General features: G+C 38.5%; 1 protein-coding gene across 5 annotated transcripts; it reads right to left on the minus strand.

Annotated features, from left to right (window-relative positions):
• Window positions 1–1,948: 1,948 nt before the first annotated feature.
• On the minus strand, window positions 1,949–5,180 carry LOC130553787 (C-type mannose receptor 2-like). Of its 5 annotated transcripts, none has more exons than XM_057332934.1 (6): window positions 5,096–5,180; window positions 4,295–4,386; window positions 3,960–4,218; window positions 3,441–3,670; window positions 3,165–3,265; window positions 1,949–2,776 (listed from the first exon to the last, which is right to left on the minus strand). In XM_057332934.1, the coding sequence occupies exons 2-6, from the start codon at window positions 4,365–4,367 to the stop codon at window positions 2,744–2,746; spliced, it is 696 nt and encodes a 231-aa protein (XP_057188917.1). In that variant the 5' UTR covers window positions 4,368–4,386; window positions 5,096–5,180; the 3' UTR covers window positions 1,949–2,743. The 5 variants fall into 5 exon arrangements, with proteins under 5 accessions (XP_057188917.1, XP_057188916.1, XP_057188915.1 ...); XM_057332933.1 differs by having other exon boundaries at window positions 3,856–4,218; XM_057332932.1 differs by having other exon boundaries at window positions 3,441–3,767; window positions 3,856–4,218.
• Between the last annotated feature and the right edge of the window lie 7,076 nt (window positions 5,181–12,256).

Consider the following 12,256-nt stretch of genomic DNA (forward strand, 5'->3'; position numbering starts at 1 on the left):
ATGCTTGTTATTACATCGCATGGTTAATCTCTGGCCCATGTACACTCCATTACAGTAGGTGGCGGATATGCACCACAAACGTAATTTGCTCCCCGCCATAAAAAAGGAAAAGAAGATCATCAATATGGCGGACAATGGCTGATCGCATTCTACACCCATTCAGGGAAAACAGTACGTACCCATTTAGCCCCGTTGAGTACGTACCTACTGAAATTGAGTACCTACTCATTGAGTATGCGATTTCGAACTCAGCCTCAGTTTCCGCTGACAGTGTCTGTTCCGTTTCAGGATCTTTTTTGATTTAGCCTATTGTTGGTTTTTAGGTTACTAATACCACCATCATCCACTCGAGGAACTTGATGGAAACACACCTATTTCACATCAGTTTTTACTTCGGTTATTGCGAAATTTTGGAAACCCGCCAGCTGGAAAACTTCTGGTGAACAGACACTCATTGGTCTAGGGGTTTCTTCAATTTTCTGAGGAAGCCTTAACAGCATCAGTGGTGTATTTTTTTGTTTATAATCAGAATCTAGTCAGATAAGCAGTCATGGCTTAACATTAATTTAGTCGTTTAAACGTAAAACGAGATTAAAAAATGTTTACATGTCAGCAGCATAAGGGGACAATGCATGAGCGCTGCTGCGTCTCTGTGTTTCTCCTCAGCAAATTTCCATTTAATCATTGCTTTTCACACTTTTTAAGGCAGTGAGTGCAAAATGACGTCCAATAGCTGTCAGTTCCCCGGACATGCCTGAGTCGCCTTACTGAAAACCAGGAAGTAACCGTGCATAAGGGCAATTAGTTTGAGAATGCTAACGTCCAAGCTGAATGGCTGGCTGATCCCAAGACTAGGAACTATCAGTCTCCGCCGGTTTCATATCTGCACTACAGTACATCATTTAATAATTACTACTTACCACTAAAGCACATAACTTTTTAAGACTAAATGTGGATTCTGGACTTTATAGCTGTTGTAAAACAATATTTGTTAACAAAGTCTAGTCCAGTGGTTCTCAAACTTTTTCATTGCATCGCTTTGCGGCCCACCAAATAAAGACTTATAATCTTAAATTTAACATTTTTATTTAAACAAAAACATATTCGGTTATACAATGCTGAAACATCAATTATTTTGTCTGGTGGTCTTATTTTTCTGATGTTTGATTGCATAAAATCTATGATCAATTTCTATATTTCATAAATTGCCACAAAATCTGTGGCCCCCTGGATCCATCTCGGGCCCCCCCCAGGGGCCACGGCCCCCAGTTTGAGAACTACTGGTCTAGTCACACCATGTCATAGTCAGTTTAAATACATTACCTTATATTACAATAAATACTTTATATTAAATTTACATTTTTAGGCAGGCTTTTATGTCGTTTTGATTTCTGTTTGTTGCTTAGACTGTACTGGCCTTTACTGTTTAATGTTTTATTGACTGCAAGGTGGCAAGAAAGGTTTAAAAAACATTTACATTTATGAATTATAGTGCTATAGAAAGGTTTGTGCATCAGTGCTTTGTTGTGTTATGTTATGTTGCGAGTTTTGTAGGCCGCTCCTGCTGAAGAAGTCCATAGCCACATTTTACTCCCAGCCCGCCCCTGGCTCTGCCCATGAATAAAAGATAACCCCACCCCTTCAAAACAACAAAACACATTGCACTACTGCTAACATTTACATTTAAGAACAAGTGAGATAAGAAAATGTCATTTTCTTAAGTCTTATTTATATGTTTACTTTTTTAGTAGGATTAAATGCTTTTATTTGAAAACAGGACCAACTTTATAAAACCGAGCTGATCAAAAAATACTAAAGGAGCATTTTGAGGAGTAAATATACTTTAGACTTGAACTCATTTACATGAAAAGGTAAATTGGTCTAATTAAATACTAATTGGTCAGACTAGATCTAGAGAAGACACAAACTCATTTCAGACGGTTGCATAATTTAATATTCAAATAGCTAATTTCCATAAAGAAATGCACATCACATGTCATACAGCACTAGGGCACTTGCTTTGAGTATTAAAATTGGTTGTATTATCAGAGCACCACTGCCGTCACGCCACACAAGCGTGTTCTTTTAACAACAAAAACATAATCATTGAATATAATTTAATTGTACAGTACATACTTGTAATTGTAAGCTATAAATATATTCATCGTCAGATATTTTGTCTAAAGCACACACACTCAAACGTTTTAATCTTATCATTAAGAGGACTAAGGTTTTTAAATTGAGTGAATGATATTGTCTACCTCCAAAACCTATATCCAGTCCACTTGTGGTTAGTAGAACGTTGTGAGTACTGTACATAAAAAAGCATTAATCTCACCCAGTCACCTGCCTAAAATAACCTTATGAACAATACAATGTCTGTTTACTATGCACCGTATTTGTGAATAATTTTTATATGCCTGATTGGAACTCATAGTATGCTTCAAGGAGCATATTTAAATCTCCTTCACAATTTATTACAGGCATGATATTATTCTCCTCTACACACCACATCATAATTCTGCATTGTATTCATAAAGACCTTAAGCTTGCTAGAAAATTATCTAGAAAAATATTTTGACGTTTCATCATGGTGAAATGATTAAAAGAGCATAAAAGATGTATCTCCATGCATGTTTTTAATAAAGTTCATTTAAAGTATTTATTACATGTATTATTTAAATTCACGGTGTGTTTGCTCAGAAACACCTCTCCGCCTTCATTCTTTCTCCAGCTTATGCTCTTATAGTATCCCAATGGACAGCTTTTCACTTATCTAGAAGACCAACAAGAAAGAATCAAACAAAACTTCAATCATGGCTAGTTATACGCTATATATTGTCAATAGTCTTAAAACCAACATATAATTATAAACATGATTTATGGTCTTTCTGATAAAAAAGTGATACTTGTCCATGCCAAACTCTCACAATGCTACAGCATGGACTTGTGTGGGGTTACTAAGATGCAGTTCACTGCCCAATTTGCCCTTTAAAAAACATTTATATTCTTGTACCAAAATGTGTTTGGGGCCTCCTGTTATTTTCTGTAGATCTGTGGCATGTTTTATTGTTCATGAATGGCAGCAAACTGCTGACTGTAAGGCGAATTTGCATGAGCAATTCAATACATAAATATGAAACTGACAGAGGACAGAGACGTACCTTATTGAAGATGGCAGTCTGTAGAGAAGAATCAGTCAGACTGTTTTCTCCATCATGGGAAAAATAAAATCTGACAGTCTGTTTTTTAACAAACTTGGCCTCTAGAACAACGTAACGTAATAATAGTGAATACAGAAATACAACAAGAAATGTTAGGCCATCAGTTAGGGAGATTGTTTGCTTGATGGTCTTCACATATGCATATTTTTCTTATCAATATGCGTTTTCCTGGGAATCGGACCCATGACCTTTGCCCTGCTAACTGGGAAAACTCACCTTCGTAGCAGATAAATGGATACTGAAGAACACAGCTGTTTTGAATCCATTTTCCAGAGTCAGTTGTTGACATGGCAACACAGTCACCAGATGCAGATGGTTGTCCCGCTGCCCAGTTTGTAAAGGAGAGACTCCATTGATCAGACCACTGCCAAGAGTCAGAAGACAGACCGATCCAGACCCATCGCGTATCTCCAGAGACAGAACATATCTGGTTCTGCTCCTCAAGGCTGTGGATGGAGGCCAGATCAGTGTGATACTGTCTGCAATAACTTTGAGCATCTCTCCAGTTTTTCCTATCTGTTATTAAAATGTATCCAGTAGTTTCTACTGAGAAATACAAAATTAGAATCATGTCTCAGCACTTTTTTGAGCTATAACTGAATATTAACACCCTTGATAACTTACTACTTACCATCATAGCACACAAAGTCTAAATTTGTTGCACATGAATAATCGTACCAAGCTGTATACACAAAAAAGACACAATCTCCACCACCACTAGGCTGTGATCCCCACCATGCACTGTACTCTGTGAGAGTTTCATTTCCCATAGACCAAGCCCAACTACGCTGTGTTGGTCTCTTCAGTCCAATCCACACTGATCCACTGTATCCATCATTCACTGTATTCATCATCTTGTTCACATCATTCATAGAGTCTACAGTAGCCAGATAATTGTAATTCTCTCTACAGTATCTCTGAGCGTCTGACCATGACATTTTAGTATTTACGTAGTAATACTCTCGCTGAAAACCAGAAGCGCTGCACAGAAGCCCTGTTAAAATGAACATGTTTAAATAAATGCATGTGCACATAAACTTGTGAAAACGGATTTAAATAAAGACACCGACCTGACAGCAGAAGCAGCACAAACAAACTCATGTCCATCACTGCTCTCACAGCTCCGCTCTGCAGTTTTAGCATCACTGCACGCTGAACTAATCTAACAAGAGAAAGCTTAGCAAAAAAATCTGCATTTTTAATATCAAAGTTTTGAAATGAAAGACTGTGGTGAATGAACACGATACATTGAAATGTACACGCATCATGTATGTACACTTCACTTTTTTTGTTAAACAATAGAAAATCAACAATTTTATTTCATCTAAAGTATATGCAGTAACATTTATGCCCGGTTTCACAGACAAGGCTCAAACTAGTCCCAGACTAAAATGAAAGTTTGAGCTGTCTTAATTGAAAATAAATTGTCCTGACATATCTTAAAATATGTCATTGCCATTGTATTGTCTCAAGATGCACACCAGTAATATTTGTATCTAAGGCATTTTAATAAAAGTGACTTAAATATCCTAATTTAACTAAACCATAATCCTGGTTTAAGATAAGACTTAAAATATCAAGCACTCATCTCTAGATGTGCTTTTGAACTTCGGGTTAGTAATATGAAAAAATTAAGATATTCAATTTTTGTTTAAAACAGATTAAAAGTTAATGTCCACATTTTTGCCTAATGTCTGTTCCCCATGTAGTCATTTTTTGACAAACAACATTTTTTTACATAAACAGGTGACTGATACAACATTATTTACTTAAGTCCGATCTCTTATTGTGTCAAAATGTATTTATTGATCATGGCCCTAAACTGCAACTCAAAAAAGCCACATTTAAAATAATTTATTGTATATTCTTACCTCAGTAATGGTTCTTGTCCTGTATGATTTATATTTCACACAAAGTCCCACAACTCAAGTATTGCACATCCTTGGTTAAACTGGTGGTAACTCGCTATTATAACACACTTCGGTCTGCCCATACAGTATATATATGGCAACCCCTCCCCTCCACAACACATCCCATACATACAAATAAACAAACCACATAGCACTTCTGCTCCCATTTAAAATCAAGACACTTACAGTACACTCATTACTTAAACTTATGGATCTCAAAATGAGAATGTTTACCCCTCATCTTACCCCATTTACCCCAAGATCTTTTCTTCTCCGAAAAGTCTATACTATCACATTTCCCTAAAAACCTAATTTATTATGAGTGTAACATTAAGTTCCACTATTTGCATGCAGGACTAACACTATAAAATAATGCTGATAAAGAAATATTAAAGGACTATCATCAGAACTAAAATTGCTGTAGAAAAAGAGTCATTAACAACAAGATGACATATTCAAATAGCTAATTTCCATTGACAAATTGCCTGACATCCCTGGTGACTGTTGAGCTTGTGCTTTGTGTATTAAAATTGGTTGTTTTTAACAGAGCATTACTCCACACAAGCGTGCCCATTAGGCCAAATAATGTAATAATCAGTGCTAGTGAATTACTGAGCACAATTGAAAAAAAAACAGAGTAAGTGACCCTAAACCTTAATTGTAGTGTACATTTTAGTTAGTGGAACTTTGCGTGTACTGTACATACACAAGCACTAATCCCAGTCCACCTACACTTCTTCTTGAATGATTAAATATGGATAATACAATGTCTGTCTATTTTGCATTATATTTGCATATCATTTTCATTTGCCTAATTTAGGGCCATAATGAAGCAAATTTCCCTTTTGTTTTTCATAGTTGAAAGCAAAATTGTTTCTTTCATTAGGTTTTGGCACAGACTCTATATAAACTTACACTAAAGGAAACAATAACATATTTTTTCCCTGGATTAAAAATGGTCTTAGATGCACTTTAAAAATGTTGTTTTTTTAATAACCCAACGTTGGGTCAACAATGGACAAACCCAACCGTTGGGTTATAAATTAACCAGCGCTGGGTTGTTTCAACTCAAAATGCTGGGTTGTTTTAACCCATTGTTGGGTCAAATATAACTATATTCTGGGTTAATTTAACCCAACAGCTGAGCTTGTTCATATTTGACCCAAAGATGGGTTGAAATAACCCAAGACATTTTTTAGAGTGTGGTGGCTGACGAACATTGCCATCCACACACACGTCTAAACCTAAACATGTCTAAAACATGTCTAGCCCTACCAAAAGATCATAGAAAACGTTTTGCATTTTTGGATTTAAAAATAATATTGTTCTGTACGATTTATAAGCTTTTTGCCCATGGGGACCTCAATTTTGCCACATACAGTAAAAAGTGCCCTACCTGCAAGACCCATTCTGAGTATAAATCCAACATTAATGAAAAGACACGTTTTTTCGTATAACCTTATTAGGGGCTAAGCTTCTGTTAGTATAATTATTCTTAACCAATGTTAGTCTATGGTAGCCCTATGAACCGTACACAGGAAAATGGTGAAACTTGGCACACTTGTAGAGGTCGTACTCATTAGTCATGTCACCAAGTATGGAGTCTCTAGCTCACTCTATAGCGCCACCAGCAGCTAAAATATGTTCTTTTCAAACGGCTGTAACTTTTGAACCCATTGATGTACAAAAATTCTACTCAACACATGTCATGCATTCGTCACGCTCATCGCATTCCATGCATTACACTAAGACTCCGCCCATTACAGAAGCGGCCATCTCGAAAAGTACAGTATTGTAATTTCTAGTCCTACAAATTGTTACCGATTGTCACGAAAATTGGCTCACCTGATCTTTGGACTGTGCCGCAAAGAAGTGATGCTCCAGGATTGAGATTTTCGCTGTTGCTCAAAAGTTACAACGCTGCAAACTTTTCAAAGTTGACCCAAAAATGGATCATAGGCCATATCTCAGCTATTTTTCGATATATCGGTACAAAGTAAAGCTTTGTACGCTTTATCGATACCTCGGACTAGGGGTCCTTGCCAAAATGGGGAACAGCGCCACCTATGGGTCACGATATTTGAAAAATGGATATTTTTGCTCGTAACTTTTGAAATGTTTGTCAGAAAACCAAGATCTCGCTGTCTACGGATTCCTCGCGTCATGCCGGATCGTACGATTACGATTCTGTAATGATTGGATGATCGGCCTGTCTGCCATTTAGAAATTTGTCATCAATCGTGATATCTTTTGAACTGTATAATATATCGGCACCAAATTTGACACGCGTCACCATCCCAAACGCACCCTTGAAGTTTCAAGACAGCGCCACCTAGCGGTCATAAGATACTGTATGACACTTTACATATATACAGTATATATACTGTATATATATATATATATATACACAGTATACGTATATATACTAACCTGTGAAAGCTCTCGTCGGGAACCTGGGTCAAGCACGTCAACTGAGTGGCACACCTGATTAACCGCAAGCCTCTGGTCCAAATGGTAGTGGGTTTGGACCTCGTGTTGCGCATTTCTGTACATTTCAATTTCAGTGCACTTTATTGGCATGACAAAATGTGCATTCGTATTGCCAAAGCATTTGCAGCTGGGCTGCGTACAAATAATGCAAGTATGTAAACATACAAAATGAAATGTCATTTTAGTAATGAAATAAAATAAAGTGCGATGTATGTAGTGCAACTTAAAGTGGTTTATAATTAGTGCTGTCAATCGGTTAAAAAAATTAATCAGATTAATCACACATTTTCTGTGATTAATCACGATTAATCACACATAATAACAATATTTTAAAATATACTTTTACATTTTAATAATTTCACATTTAATCTTCAAATTGATGTAGAAACAACATATTTCTTTAACAACGTCATTTTATGAATGAAAGAAAACATTTTGATATTAGTACTGTAACTGATGTCTCTATTAAATTGATTATTTTAACATTAATTATAGACATTCAACAATATAATTGAGAGCTATCATGAAATATACAGAAATTGAAGGAAGTTCTCAAACACTTTACAGTCTTTAATGCTAAATTATAAATTAAATGCAGAAGAATTCTCATTAAAGCTACAAAATCACATTGATTTCTTCTTTTATTTGTTCTTTGATTAACATTAGTGACAGGAGTCACAGCAGCACGTTTAAAAATGTGGCCCTTTAAGAGCTGTCTCAGTACGCAGATCTGACCGTCACCGCAGTCCCATTTTCACAACTCTTTGCATTCATTTAAGATTTTATTTTACACTTTGAAGTCTTGCTTAGGACCTGCCCAGGACACTGCCCAGGACCCTTCTGTCAGACTTATGAAGTTCACACACTCATTGGCCTCATCCAGGATGGTGATGAGTCTGCGTACAGAAAGGAGGCTGAGCAGCTGGCTGTCTGGTGCAGTCATATCAACTTGGAGCTGAACACACTTAAAACAGTGGAGATGATTGTGGACTTCAGGAGAAACCCCCCCCTGCACTCCCCCCTCTCACCATCATGAACAGCACTGTGGCAGCAGTGGAGTCATTCAGGTTCCTGGGCACCACCATCTCTCAGAACCTGAAGTGGGACAATCACATTGGCTCCATTGCTAAAAAAGCCCAGCAAAGGTTGAACTTCTTACATCAGCTGAAGAAGTTCAACCTACCACAAACTCTATTAAAACAGTTTTACTCAGCTGTCATGGAGTCTGTCCTCTGCACATCCATCACTGTCTGGTTTGGCTCAGCCACAAAGTCAGACATCAGAAGACTACAGAGGACGGTTCAGACTGCTGAGAAGATCATTGGTGCTCCCCTGCCCACCCTCCACGAACTGTATACATCCAGAGTGAGGAAAAGGGCTCAGAAAATCACCCTGGACCTCTCACATCCAAGCCATCATCTCTTCACAATGCTGCCGTCTGGTCGGCGCTACAGAGCACTGAGCACCAAAACAACCAGACACAAAAACAGCTTCTTCCCTCAGGCCATCTACCTCTTGAACAGTTAAATGTTTTTACACACCTTGCAATTAATAACTCTGTGCAATAATAATTAAGTGCAATATTAATTATATCCTCCAGATAATACACTATCTATTTTTATACAACTTTTTCTGTAAATTATATTTCATTCATTCTGCTGTATATAGCACATACCTTTTACTACAATAGTCTATTCTTATTTTTTACTTGTTCATATTTTCATACATACATAGCTTTACACTCTCTATATCTTTATCTTATGTTTATTGTATTGTATTTCTTAATTTTTTATACCCATAGGCCCTTATTTAAATCATTGTGTACTGTATTCTATTGTGTTATGGTCTCTGTGTACTGTTGTTGCTTTTTCTGTGTTCTGTATGCTCCTGTCACCAAAACAAATTCCTTGTATGTGCAAACATACTTGGCATTAAATCTCTTTCTGATTCTTAAGAAAATGCTACACAAAACGGGCTTTCTGACATAATCTTGTATCGTTTTATCCATTCAAGCATGAAAGAGAACTTAACACAGATGCGCTGTCTGACAGAGATTCGCCGACGCAGCCTTCAGCCCATGACTGTTTACACCAGACTGGACCTCGCGTTGCGTTTTGCCGCGTCCCACAGTTTAGAAGCTGTCTATCTTCATTGAACGCGTCAAAGCAACTGTTTAAAATTGCGCTTAAGTTGTTTAAAACCCTGTACACCAGGGGTCTTCAACTACTTTTCTTTGAGGGCCAGACTCCAAAAGTTTAAAAGGATGCGGGCCAGTTTTTTTACCATATCGTCATTTCTTCTGTTATTTTGTATTTCTGTTATTTATTTCGTTTTGTTCCTTTTATACTGTTTTTGTTGCTGTTACTTATAGGCCATATATTAAAACATGCACACAAATATTGCATCCAGTATTTGTGCCTTTTCATGATATTAAATTAAAAAGGAAATTGTCTTTTTAACTGTATTTTATATTCCTTAATGCATTACTTTACCCAAAAATTGCTACTAATTTACTCACCTACAGTTCTCCAGTACATCCAAGATGTGGGTGGCATTGTTTTTTCAAGAAGATATTTCTGAAGATATTTGGTTGAATTAATTAAAGTTAAATCAATAAAAGTAAAAAACGCAAATACATTCAACACAAAATAATCCCTGCCCCTTGTGATGTTAAATTAGCATCTTATAAAGCGAGTCAATTGATCTGTGCAAGAAACTGAACGTTATTATCACATCGTCGGGTGAATTCAAATCGCATTCATGTGCCCCACGCACGTATAGGGCAGAGCCTTTGTATAGTGCGAGTTCTGAAAGTGAAAGTGACCTATTAGTCAGATATGGTGACCCATACCCAAAATGTGACCTCTGCTTTTAACCCATCCAGAGAGTAGTGCACACACGCACAACAAGTCGTGAACACACGTACACCTGGAGCAGTGGGCAGCTATCACTGCAGTGCCCGGGGAGCAAGTAGGGGTAAGGTGACTTGCTCAAGGGCACCTCAGTCGTTACCCACCGGCCCTGGGAATCGAACCAGCAACCTTCTGGTCATGAGTCCGACTCTCTAACCATTAGGCCACGACTGCCCACTGGGGGAGATGAACAGCTGTTTTTCGTAAAGATAGCCATTATTCCTCATGAATGTAGTAATAAAAACAACACCGTTTTCCCCTTATCTGAGACAACCGTTCAAGTGGTGTACCCTTCCTACAGTTAGCCTACTTTCAAGGGCAGAAAACACATTTTAGAACACGACCTATCGCATGCGCAAACCGATTGCCTGTGGCTGTGCAATGCATTGCTGATTATAACGTTGTAAATAACATTAAGTTTCTTGGACTGACTGATCAAATCGCTTTATAAGACGTAAATCATTATGAGCCGCGGGAATTATGTAGCAGCGTTTTGGGCTTTTAAAGATGTGGCGTCTCAGGAGGACGTGCATTTAAAGCACACCGTTCTTAAAGTCTCTCCACTTATTTGAAATGTTAAGGCGGGCCAGGTAAAGATGATTGACGGGCTGCATTTGGCCCGCGGGCCGCCAGTTGACTAGTCCTACTGTACACGAATAAGAGCGTGATTACATAATGTAACGCTAGACAAAGAATGTCAAAACAAATGGATGCTGAGTTAATTGCGTTAAATATTTTTCACGCGTTAATTTGAAAACAATAATCGCATGCGTTAACGTTGACATCCCTATTTATAATATATGTAAATATATACAAACAGAAACAAGGTACAGTTGGGGAGAAAAATATTAGCCCCCTTGGTAGATATGATTTGCTGTGAAAATAAATCTGCATTGTTTCTCCTTTTGATCTTTTATTTAAAAAAAATCACAAAAATCCAATGTTTCATTGAAATAAAACAATTGAAAGTGGGGGTGTAACAAAAGGCTCAATAAAAGGGAAGGAAGGAGGCGGGAACCGGCGAACATTCACAATGAACTTTAATCAAAATAAACAAACAATAATAAAGAAGTAAAAGGGCCGACAGCCACCTCACGGTAGACTGCCGTCCACCCAAACATAAATAAAACTTAACATGTCCGGGCACGGTCCTCTCTCCTCAGTAGTCCTGTCGCTAGTCCTCTTATGCTCCCGATCTCCTCAGTGAGACATGCGGGACCGGTGTGCGAACAGCTGATTTCTACTATCACTCACGCCACCGGCCCCGCCTCGTTGCCCCACGGCTCTCATCCCGCCTTCCTCGCTACATACCCCCATCGCCCCTCACAGGCCGGGGGGTACCGCCGAGACTGTGCTTACTCCCCCCTGGGGAGCCAGTCTCTGCGTCCGCAGCCCCTGGGGGTATGCACCGACGAGAAGAGAGAACGGAGATGTCTCTGCAGTTCCAGAAGTGTTTGAGTTTTTTACTCTAAAAGAGCAAATTTCTCCAGCGTGGCATGTCCCGCTGTTCTCGTGGGTGCAACACACTCATCGAGGAGGGGGACAGACACGATGTCTGCTTCCAGCACGCTGGGGCATCCCTTGTGGATATGTCCTGCCCGCACTGCGGGCGGTTGACTATTCAGACGTTGCGTCACGGGTGGCTGTGTTCCCAAGGGACTCAGCCACCACCTCGTCTGCTTCCCGTTCCATGACAGCAGTGGCCATGGCCCTGCCGTCC

Source organism: Triplophysa rosa, linkage group LG5 (assembly GCF_024868665.1).
Source record: "Triplophysa rosa linkage group LG5, Trosa_1v2, whole genome shotgun sequence".
In the NCBI taxonomy this organism is placed as follows: Eukaryota; Metazoa; Chordata; class Actinopteri; order Cypriniformes; family Nemacheilidae; genus Triplophysa; species Triplophysa rosa.

Bases quoted from the DNA above. Each gene is read 5' to 3' on its own strand.
- LOC130553787 (XM_057332930.1), bottom strand. From the start codon at position 4,367: ATGCTAAAACTGCAGAGCGGAGCTGTGAGAGCAGTGATGGACATGAGT. The intron at 4,219-4,294 runs GTCGGTGTCTTT...TCATTTTAACAG, and splicing joins TGTGCTGCTTCTGCTGTCAG to GGCTTCTGTGCAGCGCTTCT. The intron at 2,777-3,164 runs GTACGTCTCTGT...TTGGTCTTCTAG, and splicing joins AGACTGCCATCTTCAATAAG to ATAAGTGAAAAGCTGTCCAT.